Here is a 22,746-nt window from a genome sequence, read left to right as displayed (position 1 = left end):
GCCTCTGCAGACTGTCCCTTTATTTGTTCTTTTGACAGACTTGCAGTTTAGCCAATCAGTGATGGCTCCCAGGTAACTTCACGTGCACAAGCACAGTTTTTTCTATATGAAAAACATGAACTAACACCCTCTAGTGGTGAAAAACCTGTTAAAATGCATTCTTAAGAGGCGGCCTTCACGGTCTAAGAAATTAGCATATGAACCTTCTTTCAACTAAGAATACCAAGAGAACAAAGAAAATTTGGTGATAAAAGTAAATTGGAAAATTGTTTAAAATTACATGCCCTATCTGAATCATGAAAGTTTTTTTGGACTAGACTGTACCTTTAAGGTTGTGTCAGATGGCAACATCAATCAGGAGATTGTTGGTCCTTCCTTGTGTCCTAATCCTTCTTCATTGAAGGAACGCTTACTTCACAATTTGGATGTGGTTCTTCAGGCTACTAAGGAGTTTAGACAATCTTCCTCTTTGTTGTCTATTCGGGGAAGCGCAAGGGGCAGAAGGCTACTTCGACTAACCTATCTTTTTGGTTAAGGAGTGTCATCCACTTAGCTTACGAGACAGCGGGACATTGTCCTCCTGAGAGGATAACGGCTCATTCCACTAGAGCAGTGACTTCCTCTTGGGCCTTTAAGAATGAGACCTCTATGGATCAGATTTGTAAGGCGGCTACCTGGTCCTCCTTACATACTTTTTCAAAATTTTACAAGCTTGACGTTTTTGCTTCGGTTGAAGCAGCATTCAATAGAAAAGTTTTGCAGGCTGTGGTGTCCTCAGAATAGGTTCCGCCTCTTCCTTTTTGTTCCCTCCCGTTATTCATTCAGTGTCCTCTGGAGCTTGGGTATAGTTTTCCCAACATTAAGGAATGAAGCAGTGGACTCTCCCTATCTTTGGAAGGAAAACGTAATTTATGCTTACCAGATAAATTCCTTTCCTTCCGGATAGGGAGAGTCCACAACCCCCGCCCGTTTTTTCTCGTCTATGGGCAGCCCATATTATTTATTTTATTCTTCTGGCACCATTTATACCCTAATGTTTCTCCTACTTTTCCTTGTTCCCTCTGCATAATGACTGGGATAAAGAGGAAGTGGGAGGGATATTTAAGCCTTTGGCTGGGGTGTCTTTGCCTCTTCCTGGTGGCCAGGTGTTGTATTTCCCAACAGTAAGGAATGAAGCCATGAACTCTCTCTATCTGGAAGGAAAGGAATTTATATGGTAAGCATTAATTTATGTTTTCTTTAATAGCTTTTTTTATTATTTAGAATGGCAAAGTCAAGATCAAGGTCCCCACGATGGAAACACAGGTAAAAAGCCCCCCAAGATTATACCTATTTGTTCTATTGTATTTTTGTTTACAGCTATTTAGATACCAGAGATTATTATTGTACATCATACTATATTAAGTGATCATATTTTCTTTGTTTTCTCTTATGTATATAGTGGGTAGATAACTGAACAGTAGGAATTCCTTTTTCTATTTCACTTGAAATCACAAATACCAGAATAAAGTCTACTTCAGTCTACTCTAGAATTTTTATTGTTTAAAAAGATTGATATTTCCTATATTAATAATTGCCTAGTTTTGCATAACCAACACGGTTATAGTAATATACTTTTTACTGTCAAAATGCACTGAGATAATAGGCAGTTTTTACGCTTTAGAAATTGGTTTGGGCCTACTTAGGTTTAGTTTTCAAAAATGAATACCAAGAGAACAAAGCAAATTTAATGATAAAAGTAAATTGGAAAGTTGTTTCAAATTGCATGCCCTATCTAAATCATGAAAGTTTAATTTTGACTAGACTATTCCTTTAACTTTGTATTCTGAAGTTTCCTTGCACATTAAATGGACAGTTGATGTAAAAACTAATTTTGGTGATTTGAATAGAATGTCATTTTAAACAACCTTCCCATTTACTTCTGTTATCAAATTTGCTTTGTTCAATGGCTTACTCTGTTGAAGAGCATACCTAGGTAGGCCCAGAAACAGCAGTGCACTACTGGGAACTAGCTGGTTATTGGTGGCTGCACATATATTCCTCTTGTCATTGCTTACCAGATGTGTTTAATTAGCTCCCAGTAGTGACATAAACATTTAGAGAATCAGGCCTCTAGTGACACATTTTACAATTAAATTCCTTGAAGCTGATGAGAGTAAAATTGGAAATATAATCAAATATATAACAGGATTTCTTCCAAATATACAGTTCAAACTAATAAGAGTTTGTCCAAAATATGGCGGCATTATAAATATAAATATATATAAAATGTATAGGGACGTTAAACTGCTGGGTACAACTACAATAGTGTGATTACTACTCATCATGTTAATGGTTTTTATCCTGTCCTTCCAGATCTCTTCAAATCTATTCTCTTATTTTAACTCCTTACATGTGCCAGTCAGTGAAGCTCTGTTTTCTCCAACATAGGTGTGTCCGGTCCACGGCGTCATCCTTACTTGTGGGATATTCTCTTCCCCAACAGGAAATGGCAAAGAGCCCAGAAAAGCTGGTCACATGATCCCTCCTAGGCTCCGCCTACCCCAGTCATTCTCTTTGCCGTTGCACAGGCAACATCTCCACGGAGATGGCTAAGAGTTTTTTGGTGTTTAAATTTAAATTAGAACATCTCCGCGCACTGCTTAAGGAGGTATTATCTACTCTGGATGATTGTGACAATTTGGTCATTCCAGAGAAATTATGTAAGATGGACAAGTTCCTAGAGGTTCCGGTGCCCCTCGATGCTTTTCCTATACCCAAGCGGGTGGCGGACATAGTAAATAAGGAGTGGGAAAGGCCCGGCATACCTTTTGTTCCTCCCCCTATATTTAAGAAATTATTTCCTATAGTCGACCCCAGAAAGGACTTATGGCAGACAGTCCCCAAGGTCGAGGGGGCGGTCTCTACTCTAAACAAACGCACTACTATTCCCATAGAAGATAGCTGTGCTTTCAAAGATCCTATGGATAAAAAATTAGAGGGTTTGCTTAAAAAGATGTTTGTTCAGCAAGGTTACCTTCTACAACCAATTTCATGCATTGTTCCTGTCACTACGGCAGCGTGTTTCTGGTTCGAAGAACTAGAAAAGTCGCTCAATAAAGAATCTTCGTATGAGGAGATTATGGACAGAGTTCAAGCACTTAAATTGGCTAACTCTTTTATTTTAGATGCCGCTTTGCAATTAGCTAGATTAGCGGCGAAAAATTCAGGGTTTGCTATCGTGGCGCGCAGAGCGCTTTGGCTAAAGTCTTGGTCAGCGGATGTGTCTTCCAAGACAAAATTGCTTAACATCCCTTTCAAGGGTAAAACACTGTTTGGTCCTGATTTGAAAGAGATTATTTCAGACATCACCGGGGAAAGGGCCACGCCCTTCCTCAGGATAGGTCTTTTAAGGCTATAAATAAGCCTAATTTTCGTCCCTTTCGCAGAAACGGACCAGCCTCTAATTCTACATCCTCTAAGCAAGAGGGTAATACTTCTCAACCCAAACCAGCCTGGAGACCGATGCAAGGCTGGAACAAGGGTAAGCAGGCCAAGAAGCCTGCCGCTGCTACCAAAACAGCATGAAGGGATGGCCCCCGATCCGGGACCGGATCTGGTGGGGGGCAGACTTTCTCTCTTTGCTCAGGCCTGGGCAAGAGATGTTCAGGATCCTTGGGCACTAGAAATAGTTTTCTCAGGGTTATCTCCTGGAATTCAAGGAACTACCCCCAAGGGGAAGGTTCCACAGGTCTCAATTATCTTCAAACCAAATAAAAAGACAGGCATTCTTACATTGTGTAGAAGACCTGTTAAAGATGGGAGTAATTCATCCAGTTCCAATAGGAGAACAAGGGATGGGGTTTTACTCCAACCTGTTCATAGTTCCCAAAAAAGAGGGAACATTCAGACCAATTTTAGATCTCAAGATCCTAAACAAATTTCTCAGGGTTCCATCGTTCAAAATGGAAACCATTCGAACGATCCTTCCTACCATCCAGGAAGGTCAATTTATGACCACGGTGGATTTAAAGGATGCGTACCTACATATTCCTATCCACAAGGAACATCATCAGTTCCTAAGGTTCGCTTTTCTGGACAAGCATTACCAGTTTGTGGCACTTCCATTCGGATTAGCCACTGCTCCGAGAATTTTCACAAAGGTACTAGGGTCCCTTCTAGCGGTTCTAAGACCAAGGGGCATTGCAGTAGTACAGTACTTGGACGACATCCTGATTCAAGCGTCGTCTCTGTCAAAAGCAAAGGCTCATACGGACATCGTCCTAGCCTTTCTCAGATCTCACGGATGGAAAGTGAACATAGAAAAAAGTTCTCTGTCCCCGTCAACAAGAGTTCCCTTCTTGGGAACAACAATAGACTCCTTAGAAATGAGGATTTTTCTGACAGAGGTCAGAAAATCAAAACTTCTAAGCTCTTGTCAAGTACTTCATTCTGTTCTTCGTCCTTCCATAGCGCAGTGCATGGAAGTAATAGGATTGATGGTTGCAGCAATGGACATAGTTCCTTTTGCACGAATTCATCTAAGACCATTACAACTGTGCATGCTCAGACAGTGGAATGGGGATTATACAGACTTGTCTCCGACGATTCAAGTAGATCAAAGGACCAGAGATTCACTCCGTTGGTGGCTGATCCTGGACAATCTGTCACAGGGAATGAGCTTCCGCAGACCAGAGTGGGTCATTGTCACGACCGACGCCAGTCTGGTGGGCTGGGGCGCGGTCTGGGAACCCCTGAAAGCTCAGGGTCTATGGTCTCGGGAAGAATCTCTTCTCCCGATAAACATTCTGGAACTGAGAGCGATATTCAATGCTCTCAAAGCTTGGCCTCATCTAGCAAAGGCCAAATTCATAAGGTTTCAATCAGACAACATGACGACAGTTGCATATATCAACCATCAGGGGGGAACAAGGAGTTCCCTGGCGATGGAGGAAGTGACCAAGATAATTCAATGGGCGGAGGATCACTCCTACCACTTGTCTGCAATCCACATCCCAGGAGTGGAAAATTGGGAAGCGGATTTTCTGAGTCGTCAGACATTCCATCCGGGGGAGTGGGAACTCCATCCGGAAATCTTTGCCCAAATAACTCGATTATGGGGCATTCCAGACATGGATCTGATGGCCTCTCGCCAGAACTTCAAGGTTCCTTGTTACGGGTCCAGATCCAGGGATCCCAAGGCGACTCTAGTAGATGCACTAGTAGCACCTTGGACCTTCAACCTAGCTTATGTATTCCCACCGTTTCCTCTCATTCCCAGGCTGGTAGCCAGGATCAATCAGGAGAGGGCTTCGGTGATCTTGATAGCTCCTGCGTGGCCACGCAGGACTTGGTATGCAGACCTGGTGAATATGTCATCGGCTCCACCATGGAAGCTACCTTTGAGACAGGACCTTCTTGTTCAAGGTCCATTCGTACATCCGAATCTGGTTTCCCTCCAACTGACAGCTTGGAGATTGAACGCTTGATTTTATCAAAGCGTGGGTTTTCAGATTCTGTAATAGATACTCTGATTCAGGCTAGAAAGCCTGTAACTAGAAAAATTTACCATAAGATGTGGAAAAAATATATCTGTTGGTGTGAATCTAAAGGATTTCCATGGAACAAGATAAAAATTCCTAAGATTCTATCCTTTCTACAAGAAGGTTTGGAGAAAGGATTATCTGCAAGTTCTCTGAAGGGACAGATCTCTGCTTTATCTGTTTTACTTCACAAAAGGCTGGCAGCTGTGCCAGACGTTCAAGCGTTTGTTCAGGCTCTGGTTAGAATCAAGCCTGTTTACAGACCTTTGACTCCTCCCTGGAGTCTTAATCTAGTTCTTTCAGTTCTTCAAGGGGTTCCGTTTGAACCCTTACATTCCGTAGATATTAAGTTATTATCTTGGAAAGTTTTGTTTTTGGTTGCTATTTCTTCTGCAAGAAGAGTTTCTGAGTTATCTGCTCTGCAGTGTTCTCCGCCCTATCTGGTGTTCCATGCAGATAAGGTGGTTTTGCATACTAAGCCTGGTTTTCTTCCGAAAGTGGTTTCCAACAAAAATATTAACCAGGAGATAGTTGTACCTTCTTTGTGTCCGAATCCAGTTTCAAAGAAGGAACGTTTGTTACACAATTTGGACGTAGTCCGTGCTCTAAAATTCTATTTAGAGGCCACTAAAGATTTCAGACAAACATCTTCTTTGTTTGTTGTTTATTCTGGTAAAAGGAGAGGTCAAAAAGCAACTTCTACCTCTCTTTCTTTTTGGCTTAAAAGCATTATCCGATTGGCTTATGAGACTGCCGGACGGCAGCCTCCTGAAAGAATCACAGCTCATTCCACTAGGGCTGTGGCTTCCACATGGGCCTTCAAGAACGAGGCTTCTGTTGACCAGATATGTAAGGCAGCGACTTGGTCTTCACTGCACACTTTTGCCAAATTTTACAAATTTGATACTTTTGCTTCTTCAGAGGCTATTTTTGGGAGAAAGGTTTTGCAAGCCGTGGTGCCTTCCATTTAGGTGACCTGATTTGCTCCCTCCCTTCATCCGTGTCCTAAAGCTTTGGTATTGGTTCCCACAAGTAAGGATGACGCCGTGGACCGGACACACCTATGTTGGAGAAAACAGAATTTATGCTTACCTGATAAATTACTTTCTCCAACGGTGTGTCCGGTCCACGGCCCGCCCTGGTTTTTTTAATCAGGTCTGATTAATTATTTTCTCTAACTACAGTCACCACAGTATCATATGGTTTCTCCTATGCATATTTCCTCCTGTACGTCGGTTGAATGACTGGGGTAGGCGGAGCCTAGGAGGGATCATGTGACCAGCTTTGCTGGGCTCTTTGCCATTTCCTGTTGGGGAAGAGAATATCCCACAAGTAAGGATGACGCCGTGGACCGGACACACCGTTGGAGAAAGTAATTTATCAGGTAAGCATAAATTCTGTTTTTTATGCTTGGCACCACTATCTTTGAGCCTAAGTATAATTGCAGAATGGTGCTGATTCACAGAGCAGTTGTCTTTTTAACATACATAACAGAGAGGGGGAGCTGTACATTTTGCAGTGTCTGCATTGCTCTCTATTATTTCTTAGTTTTTTTATAAAATAAAAAGACCCTGCAAAAACATAAAGCTTCCACTCTCTATTGTGCAAGCTAAACTGAAGTGCTGATACAGCTGTCAAAAAGCTGGCATCGTTGAAAGTGCAAGGATTTCTGAGCTCCAAGATGGCAGCACACAGTATTAAGAGGCGGAGCTTTAATAACCAACACCTGTAGGTTAAAGTAAGAGAACGGCTTTGAAGTGAACTATAGGCACAAGAGCAATAGCATTATAAGTAGTAACACTGTTAATATAGTTGTACCTTTAATAATGCTGGTTTTCCTAATAAATGGAAGAAAGCTTCTAAAGCATTTTAAGCCAATTGGATTCTTTCAGAAATTTTTAGGGCATATGAGTTAGGGCCAAAGACCACTGTTTTAGTGGAGCAAATCAATTCCACCAGGATTATAGCATTTAAAACTGCAATTTTGCAGAATTTGCAGGGTCTAGCTATTTCAAAGCAACTCGAGTATAAACTGCTTGAAAACTCTTGGGCATGTTTATCTGGTCTTCATTGTTGTGACCAATTAGGGGCAAGCGTGATTGAATTCCTACACTGATCGAAATATTCACTGATTGTTGTGAAGCTGGTGAATGGTAAAGTGCTATGCAATAAAGCCTCTTGGTGGGGAGTGGAAAAAGAAAATTTCAATAGTAAATAACATAAAATGTGACACAATAACACAGTGTACCATGCATTTTTTTAAAAAAGAATGCTTACTTTTATAGTTCAGTTTCCTTTTAAAGCCTGCTGTGTTGTCTGAGGGAAAGTGGAAGGATGTTGAATGAAAAACGGTTATAAAAAAATAATAATAAAAGAATCAAGCAGGGATGGGGTCTTGGTGTTGCAACATACTTTTTCATATAGTAGCCCTATAGACAAGTACAGGCACAGCCATTTTCTCACAAAATAGACTTTCTACATCTGGCTTCTGCTTTTTCAGTTAAATGACATTAAAGGGACAGTATACACCAATTTTTATATAACTGCATGTAATATATACTACTATAAAGAAGAACATTCACAGGTACAAATCTAGAAATCCAGTATAAAACTTTTTAAAAACTTACTTAGAATATCCCAGTTTAGCACTGTTGATGTGGTTAGGCTGGGACACCTAGTGAAAGGGGCTGGGAAATCAGAAAGAGCAGACACTCCCCCCCCCCCCCCGCGTTTAAAAAGACAGATTACACAAACAGGGGCAGCAGGAGATTGTAAACGAGCATATACATCTGCAACTGTAGTGCTTGGTTAGGAGTCAAGAAAACAATGTCCCTTTAAACACACAGTTTAAGTCCCCATATATTTTTTAATTATGCTTTTCTTGCAATTGACTTCTGACAATTGTATTTCCCCCCACAGCCTCTAGAGAAGCTGTGTGCATCATGCAGGGACATGAACTATAACCCTACAACATTCTCAGCACTGTTTGCTTGATCTGTGCAGGAGCATATTTACTTAGGTCCCTAAATTGCCACAGCAAAAACAATAAGATACTACTGGGTTTAGTGGTCCTTTAAATGACCTGACATAGGAACTAATTATGGGCCAGATTACGAGTGGAGCGCTGTCGTTTGCGCATGAGTGATATTGGGTTTTTACTTTCATTTTCTTGCAAGTTAAATTGCTCTTGTATTATAAGTTGAAAGTAAATGCGAACCCATGAGCACAATTGCGATTTATGCTAGAATGATTACCCCGACCTCTAGTTAACTGTTTACCAAAACAGAAAAGTGTCACAAAACAAATCAAAAATACATTACAAAGTAAACTTACACTCCTAATAACACCATCTAATTAAAATTAATAAAAAGAGTTATAAAGGCTCAAAGATATGAGATTTCAGGGGTTAAAAAAAAGGGCTGCAAAGGGCTTTAACATAGAGATACATACAACATACACATGTTTATATGCATATGTCAGGGGTGTATTATGGCCTAGGCCAACAAGGCTGGTGCCTAGGGCAGCAGATTTGGGAGGGGCAGCACATCTGTCCTGTCCTCCCATTAAAAGCCAGCACATAGTACAGTGAGCGATAAAGTGCAGGGTTTTACACATAGCGTAACTGTGTTGATGTAGTACTTGCGTCCAAACACTGCAGCCCCGCTATCAGCTTAGACAGTGGAGATTGCAGCTGGGGGCAGAAGGCATCTGCCTTCATATAGTAAGGGAGTGTTGATCATGCTCCCTTACCATATGAATCCAGATAAATGATCATTACAGAGAGTGACATAGTTTGTGTAACTCACTCTCTGTAACTATCATCGTTGGTGCCGAGTGGGAATGGTGTGAGGGAGGTGGTTGGATCAGCTCAGCGGCAGAGGAGAGTGGAGATTGAGGGGCGTGGTTCCCTGCATGGCAGGAAATGTGTATGAAGAGAAGCAGGGATGAGGCACTACACTATGAAACAGTAAGGGCTGGGGGGGGGGGGAGGTAGGCCACTTTACTAAGGAAAATATTGATCTTGGAGGGCGAGGGGGCCGTTACCTTACAGAAACATATAAAAGTGTGTCTGGTGGGAGGGTAATCTCTACACTACAGCAAAAATTAACTTTAAAAGTTAATTGATTGACCCCTTCACTGCCAGGAATATCAAATGTGGTGGCAAGCTGCAAAAAGTGGCCTTCTAATGTTAAAAAACAATAGCAAAGCAATGTATCTCTGCTATTTCTGAACAAAGGGAATCCCAGAGAAGCTTTTACAACCATTTGTCTTACAACTGCAGTAGTTGTGTGTAAATGATTTCAATGAGAAACCCAAAGTTTGAGAAAAAGTTAATCAATTTTTTATATGATTGTATCTGGCGGCCAAATAGTTGCATTAAATATACCAACATTTGCCTAGAGACCAATACTTTGGGTTGTTTACTTTTAAAAATATATATAGTTTCCATAGTTAAAAAAACAATCAAACAGCTCTATTTCTGTTTGTACTGAGTGATAGCAAAAATGTTAAAAATTCTCTGGTACTTTGAGCAAGTTTTTCTCTGAAATACTGGTAGTGAAGGGTTTAACCCCTTAGCAACAACGATGTACCCTGTACATTGTCTGTTGCAAGGGTCTTCCCTGGCTTTAACAGTGCATGTCTCGCCAAAAGAGGCAAGACCCGGCTATTTCTGCCTTACGCACGGGGAAAATAGATTTCCCTCACGCTGTGGTTAAGACCTTTGCTGTTAAAGTCCTGTAAGTGCAACAGGGTAATCGGCTGTCATTTAGACGTTAAGCATTGTTAGCATTTGAAAAACATTAAAACATTACAACATAAGATGCCTTTATGTGTCCTTCACAGGTTGTGCATCTTTGGCAACTGCTCCACCCATAAGTACTGCTGCAGTAGTGGACACTCAATGAGGGCTAAACTTTAAAAATACTATTTGATTTTTATCAGTGATCTTTCATTCACAAGATTTATTTTTGTTGGTGAAGGGTGTTATCCGATTTAATATTGTGTATAATAAATATAATAAACATTAACATTTTCACAGGCCACCACCTTATAGAAGCCCAGATCCGCACAGGCGAGGGCGTTTTTCAGATCCATTTAATGATGATGAAGGATTTGACAGAGATACAAGAAGACCTATGCACTTGGAAGAAGGAAGACATGGACATAACAATTCTAGGTTACCACCATATAATCGATTCAATGAAGACTCATTTTCTGCAAATATAAGAAAATCTCCATTGGAATCACCCAACCATATAAAGAGACTATATTCCCCAGAAAGACATGGAGAAAATAATAGGAGATTTCCACCAAAATACCAAGACGTACCTTACAAACAACATGATAAACACTTTCTCAACCATAAGAGCCATGGCAGAGATGCACATGATGACCTGAATGGATTTAGAAATCATGGCAGAAATGCACCTGACAACCCAGATGGATTTAGAAATCATGGCAGGAATGCACATGACGACACAGATGGATTTAGAAATCATGGCAGGAATGCACATGACGACACAGATGGATTTAGAAATCATGGCAGGAATGCACATGATGACCCAGATGGATTTAGACATCATGGCAGGAACACACATGATGCCCCAGATGGATTTAGAAATCGTGACAGGAACACACATGAAGACCCAGATGGATTTAGAAATCGTGGCAGGAACACACATGATGACCCAGATGGATTTAGAAATCGTGGCAGGAACACACATGATAACACAGATGGATTTAGAAATCGTGGCAGAAATGCACATGATGACCCAGATGGATTTAGAAATCATGGTAGGAATGCACATGATGACCCAGGTGGATGTAGAAATCATGGCAGGAATGCACTTGATGACCAAAATGAATTTAAAATGGACAGAAGGGAAGGTGACTTTCATGAACCACAGCAGAGAGAACACAGTTGGGATTTGTCTGAGAAGCAAGACTCCCGAAACAAGCCGATTCACTCGGACCATTTTATACCACCACGAAGAAGAAACCCTGGAGACTTTGCTGAACAAAAGAGGTACAGGAATAATTTTCATTTCTCTATTGAAGTAAATTATGACTACTTTTTAATTATGACTGGTGTTTTAGCTCTCTGTTTGAAGCATTGGAAATAGTTTAAAGGGACACTGAACCCAATTTTTTTCTTTTGTAATTCAGATAGAGCATGCAATTTTAAGCAACTTTCTAATTTACTTTCATTATCAAATTTTCTTCATTCTCTTGGTACATTTATTTGAAAAGCAAGAATGTAAGTTTAGATGCCGGCCCATTTTTGGTGAACAACCTTGGTTGTCCTTGCTGATTGGACAGCACCATTAAACAAGTGCTGTCCAGGGTAATGAATCAAAAATTGACTGGCTCCTTAGCTTAGATGCCTATTTTTTCAATAAAGATAGCAAGAGAACGAAGAAAAATTGATAATAGGAGTAAATTAGAAAGTTGCTTAAAATTGCCTGCTCTATCTGAATCACAAAAGAACACATTTGGGTTCAGTGTCCCTTTAACTTGACTGTTTTATGTAAGCAGACGTAAAATTATAGTGCCTCCTCTTTCAATATAAAAAAATTTGTATAAAAAGTATGCATACACACTCAGTACATTGGTGATGGAATTGCTTGGTATAAGTCAAAAGATAATGCTGAAATTTTGAATCAGATTTAAAAAATGTCTGTCAAGTTTTAAAATTGAAGCCTTTAAAGGGACATTAAACACTTTTTGAATGAAACCTAAAAGGTTTAATTATATGTAGTAAACTTTGCAATGTCACTTTTTATTTGTCCCCCTGAAAATTGTAGGCTTTCTAGTTCCTGTTAAAAGTGCAAGTGCAGACTCCAAACTTATGTTAAATATTTTTATTGGAATTTTCATAACATATACAGGGAGTGCAGAATTATTAGGCAAGTTGTATTTTTGAGGATTAATTTTATTATTGAACAACAACCATGTTCTCAATGAACCCAAAAAACTCATTAATATCAAAGCTGAATAGTTTTGAAAGTAGTTTTTAGTTTGTTTTTAGTTATAGCTATTTTAGGGGGATATCTGTGTGTGCAGGTGACTATTACTGTGCATAATTATTAGGCAACTTAACAAAAAACAAATATATACCCATTTCAATTATTTATTTTTACCAGTGAAACCAATATAACATCTCAACATTCACAAATATACATTTCTGACATTCAAAAACAAAACAAAAACAAATCAGTGACCAATATAGCCACCTTTCTTTGCAAGGACACTCAAAAGCCTGCCATCCATGGATTCTGTCAGTGTTTTGATCTGTTCACCATCAACATTGCGTGCAGCAGCAACCACAGCCTCCCAGACACTGTTCAGAGAGGTGTACTGTTTTCCCTCCTTGTAAATCTCACATTTGATGATGGACCACAGGTTCTCAATGGGGTTCAGATCAGGTGAACAAGGAGGCCATGTCATTAGATTTTCTTCTTTTATACCCTTTCTTGCCAGCCACGCTGTGGAGTACTTGGACGCGTGTGATGGAGCATTGTCCTGCATGAAAATCATGTTTTTCTTGAAGGATGCAGACTTCTTCCTGTACCACTGCTTGAAGAAGGTGTCTTCCAGAAGCTGACAGTAGGACTGGGAGTTGAGCTTGACTCCATCCTCAACCCGAAAAGGCCCCACAAGCTCATCTTTGATGATACCAGCCCAAACCAGTACTCCACCTCCACCTTGCTGGCGTCTGAGTCGGACTGGAGCTCTCTGCCCTTTACCAATCCAGCCACGGGCCCATCCATCTGGGCCATCAAGACTCACTCTCATTTCATCAGTCCATAAAACCTTAGAAAAATCAGTCTTGAGATATTTTTTGGCCCAGTCTTGACGTTTCAGCTTGTGTGTCTTGTTCAGTGGTGGTCGTCTTTCAGCCTTTCTTACCTTGGCCATGTCTCTGAGTATTGCACACCTTGTGCTTTTGGGCACTCCAGTGATGTTGCAGCTCTGAAATATGGCCAAACTGGTGGCAAGTGGCATCTTGGCAGCTGCACGCTTGACTTTTCTCTGTTCATGGGCAGTTATTTTGCGCCTTGGTTTTTCCACACGCTTCTTGCGACCCTGTTGACTATTTTGAATGAAACGCTTGATTGTTCGATGATCACGCTTCAGAAGCTTTGCAATTTTAAGAGTGCTGCATCCCTTTGCAAGATATCTCACTATTTTTTACTTTTCTGAGCCTGTCAAGTCCTTCTTTTGACCCATTTTGCCAAAGGAAAGGAAGTTGCCTAATAATTATGCACACCTGATATAGGGTGTTGATGTCATTAGACCACACCCCTTCTCATTACAGAGATGCACATCACCTAATATGCTTAATTGGTAGTAGGCTTTCGAGCCTATACAGCTTGGAGTAAGACAACATGCATAAAGAGGATGATGTGGTCAAAATACTCATTTGCCTAATAATTCTGCACTCCCTGTATGCCAAAATAAATAAGGCATTACAGAAAAAAGACAAGAAAAGAAAAAGTACAAAAAATATAAGGCATTGGGCCCCCGGATGGGGGAAGGTTGACATTACAACATCATTCTAATACAACAGTTGCTTCCCGTGTATATAAAGAAAAAATAAGAATAAAAAAAAAAAAAAAAATCAAAGAAAAGAAAAATAGAACAAACCCATCATCAACACATATCCTTTATATAACAGTCTCTTGCCCTTAATTTTATGAAAACTCTTAATAATTGCTTCACATTGACCAATTGATTACTCTCACTTGGTCCCATTGTAATTAATATCTCTGCATTTGGTTCCCAACGCTATAAACTAGTGCTTTTACTCTATATGTGCTAGGTGGTAAGTGTGTTATGCATGATCCAATAGAACCAGATTTTCTCAAATAACTCCCTAGTATTCATGATCCATGAAGCAGATTCATACATTCTAAACATGTTGTTTATCTTATTCCTTATTTCCATCCATGATGGAACCCTCGTTTTCCAATGGTAAGCTATAGCTGTCTTAGTGATTATACACATTATTCTAATGAAAGTGTTAATATGTTTGTTATATTTTTCCTCGCCTATGTGTAACAAAGCCTGTCATATGTTGAGCTCTATCTCCTCATCTAGTTTCGTGCTAAGTAGTATTGAGAGGGAATGCCAGATCTGTTTGACCCCCTCACATTCCCACCACATATGCTTAAAGGTACCTACATTCCCACATCCCCTGTAACATAGGCTTGATTTGGCTAATGACATGTGGAAAGTTATGACTGGTGTAAGATACCAGCGAAATGCTGTTTTAAGGGAATTTCAAACCTTTGATAATCGAGCTAAATATGTTCTCCCATGTGTGTTTGTTATAAGTGATGTTGATGGCCTCTTCCCACTTAAGCATCAGAGATGAGGATAGCTGTAGGTAGCTGTAGGTATTGAAACCACCTTATCTCTATTGGTGTCAGTTTGTCCTGAATCTGAGTGTAAGTCATAAGTTTGTTGTTAAGTAGAACGTCCGCTACTCTGTACAGCCCTTTATTGGCCCATTTGTCTATAGTAAAATTAAGTTCTTTAGGTAAAAATTTTCTAAGTGGGATCATCACTGTTTGTAGAGGTAGTATTTTGTCGTGTGACATTATCCATTTCTTAACTTGTCTGGTGGATGCATATGTCGAAGATCTGTATGTAAGTGTACGATCTGTTTGATCACTCCACAAGATGCCATCCACCTGTGGCAGACCTATCTCCGCCTCCACTTTAGGCCAGAGTATATCCCCCTGTCTTTTCTCCCTATCAGCATTGTTTGGGATATTCTTGCTGCTTTATAATAATCTAACAAGTTTGGGATGCCCACTCCCCCCAGAGTTTTATGATGTGTCAATGTATTTGATGGAATTCTCACTTTTTTGCTACCTCTGACATAAGCTATTAGTTCTTTCTGCAGTGTGGACAATTCCAGGGTTGGGATTGGTATGGGCAAAGTTCGAAAAAAGTAAAGTAGTCGTGGGAAAATGTTAATTTTGACTGCAGAAAGGAGGCCATACCAAGAAAAGGTGTATCTCTTCCATTTCTGGAGGTCTTGTCTTATGGATTTATAGAGTGGTATGTAGTTATATATATACAATAGATCGAACTGTGCCGTCAGTTGTATTTTGTGAGGTGAGTCAGCAATGTCATACGAAATAGTTTATAATAGTCTCCCGGGAATCCATCCGGACCCGCTGCTTTTCCCACCTTTAATTCTTTTATGACCCGTATGACCTCTACAGGAGATGTGGGGGCATTCACAATTTCCTTATCTTTCTCAGAGATGACTAGAAGGTGGGCATCCAGTAGTGTCCTGTGCAGTAGTTTGTGAATGTACAGTCTTGTGCCCGTCATAAAGTTGTCCATAGTACCCTGCAAACTCATCAACTATCTCTTGAGGAGAGGTTATTGTATTACCGTCTGTCAGTTGGATGAGAGGGATAGCCATGGCTTTATTTCTCTCTTGTATTTTGTGTGCTAAATATCTATCTGGCTTGTTAGCAAATATGAAGAATTGTACTTTCAATGTATGCAGTGTTCTAGTGGCATTTGTAGTCAATAAACTAGCTAACACTGTTCTCTTCGATTGCAAAGACCGCAAGGTTCCATTATTGTGTGTGAGTCTATGTACCTTCTCTAAGTTGGCTATCTCCTGATGGAGTTCAGATATCTGTTGTCGTTTTTGTCTAGCATATGCCACCTTTCCCTGAATTAGTAAGCCCATCAAATATGCTTTATGAGCTGCCCACGTGTAGAGGGGGTTGGAAGGGGTGTTTACATGTATGTCCCAATATTCTCTAAGATGTTTTAGGATGTGTTCCTGGGCTAAGGGTTGTTTGAAATATTGTGGGTCGTAAGTCCATGATTTTTCTCGTTTGGTATCTTTTACCCCATCTAATAGTAAAGATACTATGTAGTGGTCGGTCCACACACAGGTATGGATCTCAGAGGATAGCAAGCCTGGATGAAAAACTTGGCTGGCATAAATATAATCAATCCTTGTGTAGATTTTATGGGCGGCAGAGTAATAGGTGGTGTCAGTTGTGGTACCGTATAAGGCCTGCCAATTGTCTATAAGAGTGTGGGATGTAAGGTGTTCTCGTGTATATATTTAACATCACGGTTATGTTGTTGTTTCTTGTGATATAAAGCCTCCCGATTGGGTGCTGTGATTGGAGACAGGTCAATGTTAAAATCCCCAGCCATAATGATCCTATTCTGAGACCATTAAGTCAGGAGATAAGATATCTGGGAAAAGAATTCTGCTTGTTTTTCGTTGGGTGGGTATATATTACAAAGCACTATATTGGTGTTGTCAATTTGACCTTTAACTATTCGATATCTCCCTTCCTCATCTATGATTGTGGATTCATGTATAACGTTAAGGACCGAATGGATTAAAATGGATACTCCCCTTTTTTTTAGTAGAGGCAGTTGCATGAAAATGTTGTTGAAAGTGTCTGGACCAGTATTTAGTAACTTGATGTCTAAGAAAATGGGTCTCCTGTAAGAAAAGGATGTTAGCCTTAATATTTATATATTGGTTCATAGCCACTCGTCTTTTAACATCCGTGTTCAGACCTCTTACATTGTGAGAAATCAGTTTAATTTTTGGGGCCATCAGGGTAAGTATTTTTTGGAGCTATAGAGCAGCTAAAAAGTATCTTTATAATGCTATTACACAGGGTATCTTTCTGGCGGGAAGCATCTGCTAACCAATCCCATATAGGGTCTGTGGGGAACACATGGCATGTATCAGTGACTTGTGGGTCCAAGCAGAGAATATGTTTGGTTGTGTGGTATAGTAACAAAGTAACAAACTAACCATAAAAAAACATAGTAATTCCCTCGCAAGAGGGTTAAGTAATAGAACAGATAACATTGAAATATTAAAATAAATGTGCAAGTGCTATATATCAGAAATGAACAATAACAGGCAAAACCCCCTCTATAGGCATATATTGTCTGCAGTGGACACCCATCCTACCTATGGGTTGCCCATGAACCTGCATATATCATCATCAATAATCTGGTAGCCCAAAAAGGGAGTCCCACAATGCAAATGTTCAGTAAACATTACAACTGTAGAAAGTCTTATAGCTAACAACTCTCCAGTACAGCTCAGTGGAGAATCTGAAAAAAGGATACTCTGTTCGAGATGGTTAGGCCCTCCAAGCATCTTTGGGCCTTCTGTCATCTCCTCACCTCTAGAAGATTTCTGGGACATAAATCTGTATTTCATTTAATTTTGGGATGTCTTTTGCCTGTTGTTTTCCATTTGGGTAGAGTGCTTGATTTCAGCTGTGCTTGAGGTTCCAGTTGCAATACTGAAACCGGCGAATCAGGCATTTTTGGTGTCTCTAGTCCGAATCTTTGACACAGATCCGGAATGTCAGTCGCCTCCTTAATGGTTATGGTCAGGTTGTCGTTTAGGATATAAAGAGCAAAGGGGAACCCCCACTAGTATTGAATCTGTTGTTTTCTCAATAATTGTGTGAGAGGGCTCAGTGAGTTCTGTCTTTGTAAAGTCCTAATGGTAAATGGTAATGGTCTTGGTAAAATTGAACAATCGACCCTTGGAATTTGAAGGTGGGGATATTTCTGGATGCCGAGAGTATAATTTCCTTATCCTGGAAAAGTAGCATTTTCACTATTACATTGCGTGGTAGAGTCTCCCCCTGGGTTTTGCTTTCAGGGCCCTGTGGGCCCTTTCCATGGTGAATTCCATATCTCCTTTGTTTCCTGTTATGCTTCTGAACTCTTGCAGGTAGGTGGGCAGGTCTTTACCGGCTACTGTCTCCGGTATACCTTTTAATCTTAGATTACTTCTTTTGCTCCTGTTCTCCATGTCCTCTAGTTTATCTTGCATCTCTGTGAACTTGTGTTGATGTGAGGATACAGTTTGCGAAACTCCAGCTATGTCCTCAGTGATTGCTTCTGTGTGCTCTTCGAGTGTATCTATTCTGCCTCCCAGTTCAGCTATATCTGATCTGATTTCTGTCAGGCTGGTAGTGACTGCCGTGTGCATGGAGTCGATTTTGTCCCATAACTTGTCGAAGCTGGTAGAGATATATTGTTTTGAAACTAGGGATTTTAGGTCTGCTTTAGTCACAGGAGTCTGGTCTGTGACTGATATTGTGGTTTCTGAGTCTGAATCCATTTCTTCTTCCACTTCCATATTTGGTTGATCAGTCTGTTTCAATGGTTTAGATGATTTAAAATAGATGTTCAAGGATGAAGTCTTGCTTTGTTTATCCTTAGCGTATTTTCTGACAGACATGTTGGGAGATATGTAGGTATTCACAGACGGTCTCCGGTGGGTATCCTAATGGATTGAATGGTAGATATTGTCGGGAAGAAGAACAGCCTTGTACAGGATGGGGAACCACTGGAGATCTTATATACTGGCAGAGAGGCCTGCACCACAGATTCTAAGTATATATATATATATATATATATATATATATATATATATATATAAAATATATGGTCCAGAGTGACTGGAGTATTACACAGGGTCACTCTGTTGCATTATGAGTGGTATGTTCTAGCAGATTATCCCCCTGAGATCGATACATGATATCTTTTCTGTGGGACACAGGTTGTCTAGCCTCCAGGGGAAACTCTGGAGTCTGAAAGTCACTAATGTAGCACTTGCACAGTATGCGTCTGAAGTTTAGAAGGCACGCATATTTCTGGGTGTTGTTTGCATTTATTTATTCAAGTGTGCAATGTTTCAGTTCTAGCTCTGCTTCCCAGGGTCAGTGTCCTCACAGGACGATAATGGAGAACGGGACTCAGGATATGACCCACCACCACTGAGGATGGCAGGAAAAGGGGGGGGAGAGTAGTGCCTTAATATAATTAAGTTGTTGCTGCTGAATTTTGGTTCCCAAAACTGTGGGCCGTAGCAGAACCGGTGGGTGAGGCCCTATAGGGGGCTAGTGGTTGTTATATCCCTTGGTGCTACGGATCCACAACGTGAGTTTGAGGAGGTTTTAAATTTTATTTCACAACATGCCAGTCCAAGTTCCTAGTGGGCTATAAAATATCTGTGACCCGGTACACTAGTTGCAGCCAGCACCGTTTTAGTGAGAGCACTGTCCTACAGCAAGGGTAGTGAAGAAAGATAGCGGTTTTTCCTTCTACTAGTCTTCCTGCAAATGTGTGATGCTGGTCCTGTAACTTACAGATTAGTACCAACCCAGTGGTGTTTCAGTTGCCACGTGTCACAGAGTCTATGTCTGTTGGTCTAGGGTGTATGATTGATCTTTTGTTGCTTCGTCGTGAGATAGGGCCTCTGGGGTATTTATAGTTCTTATTAGTCAGAAAGTACCCAAAATCTCACCTTTGCTGTCTTTATGATGCTTGGCTCTGCTTCTCATCCACCCCTGGTGGGGTTGCTGACACTTTCGTTGGCTTTCTTAGGGCCTGGAGTCCCGGATTAGGCCGCAGCCCTGGACTTTCCTAGAAATTTGCTGGTTCTCTGTTTCTGGTGTATCATGAACCCTCTCAAAAATGTCCCAAATCAGCACCGGACTGTCTGTGTTCATGTATTTTGCACCCAGGTAGTTTTTTTTAAGGCAGATTACCTCTGTTATATGCACAAAAACACTTTTAAAGATCAAGATCTGCACAGAGCTTCACAGTGGTGCTGCAGGTTGCTGGCAAACTCCGCCTCCAAACTCCAAACTTAAAGGGACATAAAACAAGTTGAGATAGAGACAAAATATAGTATGTACTTTAATTACTTTAGCTGCAAATTTATACTGCAGTGCCTCGCCATTAACCCTTTCTTTTTAACTTCTGAATTGTAAAGCTCTAACTCCCCCCGCAAATTTCTTTCTATGGCTGTATCTATATCTATGGTTGTTTTGGTAGAATGCAAAAGTGCATAGGGGTTATCTGCTGTAGAATGCCTAGAAGCTGTGAACTCAATTAAAATACAATGCCTGTGTCTAAACACTGATAAGGGGGTGGAGTTGGCTTCTTCAGGCAGCTTAGCTATGTAATTCATTTTGCTTATTTTTGAAAATTATTTTAACATACTTGCCAGCAATTTTTAAACAATTTTTTTATGCAAACAATTTTTAATTAAAGGGACATAATACTCATATGCTAAATCACTTGAAACTAATGCAGTATAATTATATAAAGCTGACAGGAAAATATCACCTGAGCATCTCTATGTAAAAAAGGAAGATATTTTACCTCACAATCTCCTCAGCTCAGCAGAGTAAGTTCTGTGTAAAAAGTTATACTTCACCTGCTCCCAGCTGCAGGTAAAAATAAAAAAAAAATGAAGAAATGAACAGCAGCCAATCAGCATCAGCAGTGCTGAGGTCATGAACTCTTACTGTGATCTCATGAGATTTGACTTAACTCTCATGAGATTTCATAGTAAGCTTCCTTTACCTGATTGGTGAAATAATATGAGAGTTCACGAGGCTCATCCTTTCAGCTGTCCCATGACAGACACACTAAAATGCTGCTTAGAAATCCTTTACAATGGGAGGTGGCTACTGAGGAACTTTTGAGGTAAAATATCTTTCTCGTTTACATAGAGATGTTCAGGTGATATTTTCTAGTCAGCTTTTTACAGTTATGCTGCAGCACTTTAAAGTATTTAAACATTTGGGTATTATGGCTCTTTAATTAGCCCTTTTAGGATATGCACAGATCTCAACCTGTTTTATGTTCCTTTAACATGGCTATATTCCACACAGTCATTGGTTGCACACTCTAGTGCCTTGTTTATAACTGTCCCTATTTGCCCTCAGCAGAGAAGGAAACCTAGGTTAGAACATGGTAATGCCCATTACTTAATGGACAATAAAACTTTACACTTTTTTTTTCAATATATTAACAGCTAATGTAATTTGAAAACGCAAACCAGCATATTTTTCTCAGGTAAATCATTCTATTTCAAATGTATTTAGTGTTAAATGTCCGTGAATACCCTTTTTTAAAAATAAATAAATAAATACTTATGAAAATAACTGTGTGAATCGTAAAAAAAAAATCAAATTGTTTTCCTCATAATTGAAAATGTAAACTCATTTATGCCAAAACAGGTATCCCGAAGGGCGAGATTTTCGAGAACATGGGCCACCTCCTAAAAGAATTAGAGATACAGAGAGACTTGACTTTAAACAGCCACCAAGACATTCCCATTGGAGGGACGAGCATACATTTCGATCACATCATGGCAAGGAATGGCCAAAAGATATGGATCAGAGAGAACCAAGTACCATTGTACATCGAACAGACTCTGGAGAATTTACAAAAATAGAATATGACTATAGTCATAAATCTCCTGCCTTTGTTGAAGCAGATAAAGCTTTTTCAGGAGAGGATGCTCTAAAACACAGTAGGCAAGAATACCAAAAACATAACCACACTAAAAGGTCTCCACATAGCAAAAAAACAGATTCCCATAGCAGAGGACAGGAAAAATGTAGTTCTGATCGTCTACTGGAACCTTTGTGCAGCTCAAAAGAGTCCCATGGTGCACAAAGAGATTCTTGTAAAAATGAGTCTGATACCAGACGCCGGGATAAGCCAAAAGAAACAGAGAGAAAAGAAAACAAACCAGGAAAGGAAACAGCTGCTCTTGATGATAACCTCAGAGAAAAATCTTCAGATTCAAAATCTACATCTCAGAGCAACACTGAAAACGAAACTATCATGGTTACTTTGGATATGAAGAAATCAATGGATAAGTATAGGTATTATTTTTAATTAATCTTTTATTTGAAAAAATATGTTTTTAGGTATTTGTGAGGCTGAGATTAGCAAAATTAAGAGTTCATGCTTCTTTCATTTTGTCACCTGAGATGAGAGAGATTTTTTTTCCTTGGCATTGAACTATCCATAATATAGCCAAGTGAGTTGATGCTCAATTTTAGTGGATTATGACATCAGTCTAGCAAAAAGATAATTGGCATAACATTTTCAATTGAAAATCACAGTAAGAAGATCATGCACGTACAAACTGAAGAGAAAATTGATGATGGAAAAAATTGAAGCAATTTGTCAATTTAACTAATTTTAAATACTTCTAATGCCAGAGAAGACAGAAAATAGAATTATATCCAAATGTACTTAAGAGGTCGCGCTCCCATCAAGTATGACAGTCTGCAAATCACGTGAACAATGTTCTTCCAAGCCCAATATTTTTTCACATTGACAGACTATTACATTTGCAAGAAAACAGCTTTAAGTATAC

The 22,746-nt window shown here is 39.9% G+C and overlaps 1 protein-coding gene across 2 annotated transcripts in view; it reads left to right on the top strand.

Moving 5' to 3' along the window:
- BCLAF3 (BCLAF1 and THRAP3 family member 3) overlaps window positions 1–22,746 on the top strand; it is a 333,169-nt gene that overhangs the window by 227,443 nt on the left and 82,980 nt on the right. For both annotated transcript variants that reach the window (XM_053706399.1, XM_053706400.1), the window contains exons 5-7: window positions 1,264–1,305; window positions 10,564–11,550; window positions 21,593–22,246. In XM_053706399.1, the coding sequence (XP_053562374.1) occupies window positions 1,265–1,305; window positions 10,564–11,550; window positions 21,593–22,246 (1,682 nt within the window). In that variant the 5' untranslated portion in view covers window position 1,264. The remainder of the gene's footprint in view (window positions 1–1,263; window positions 1,306–10,563; window positions 11,551–21,592; window positions 22,247–22,746) is intronic.

This window comes from Bombina bombina, chromosome 3 (assembly GCF_027579735.1).
Source record: "Bombina bombina isolate aBomBom1 chromosome 3, aBomBom1.pri, whole genome shotgun sequence".
NCBI classification, from domain to species: Eukaryota; Metazoa; Chordata; class Amphibia; order Anura; family Bombinatoridae; genus Bombina; species Bombina bombina.
This window is presented reverse-complemented; position numbering and strand designations above follow the sequence as displayed.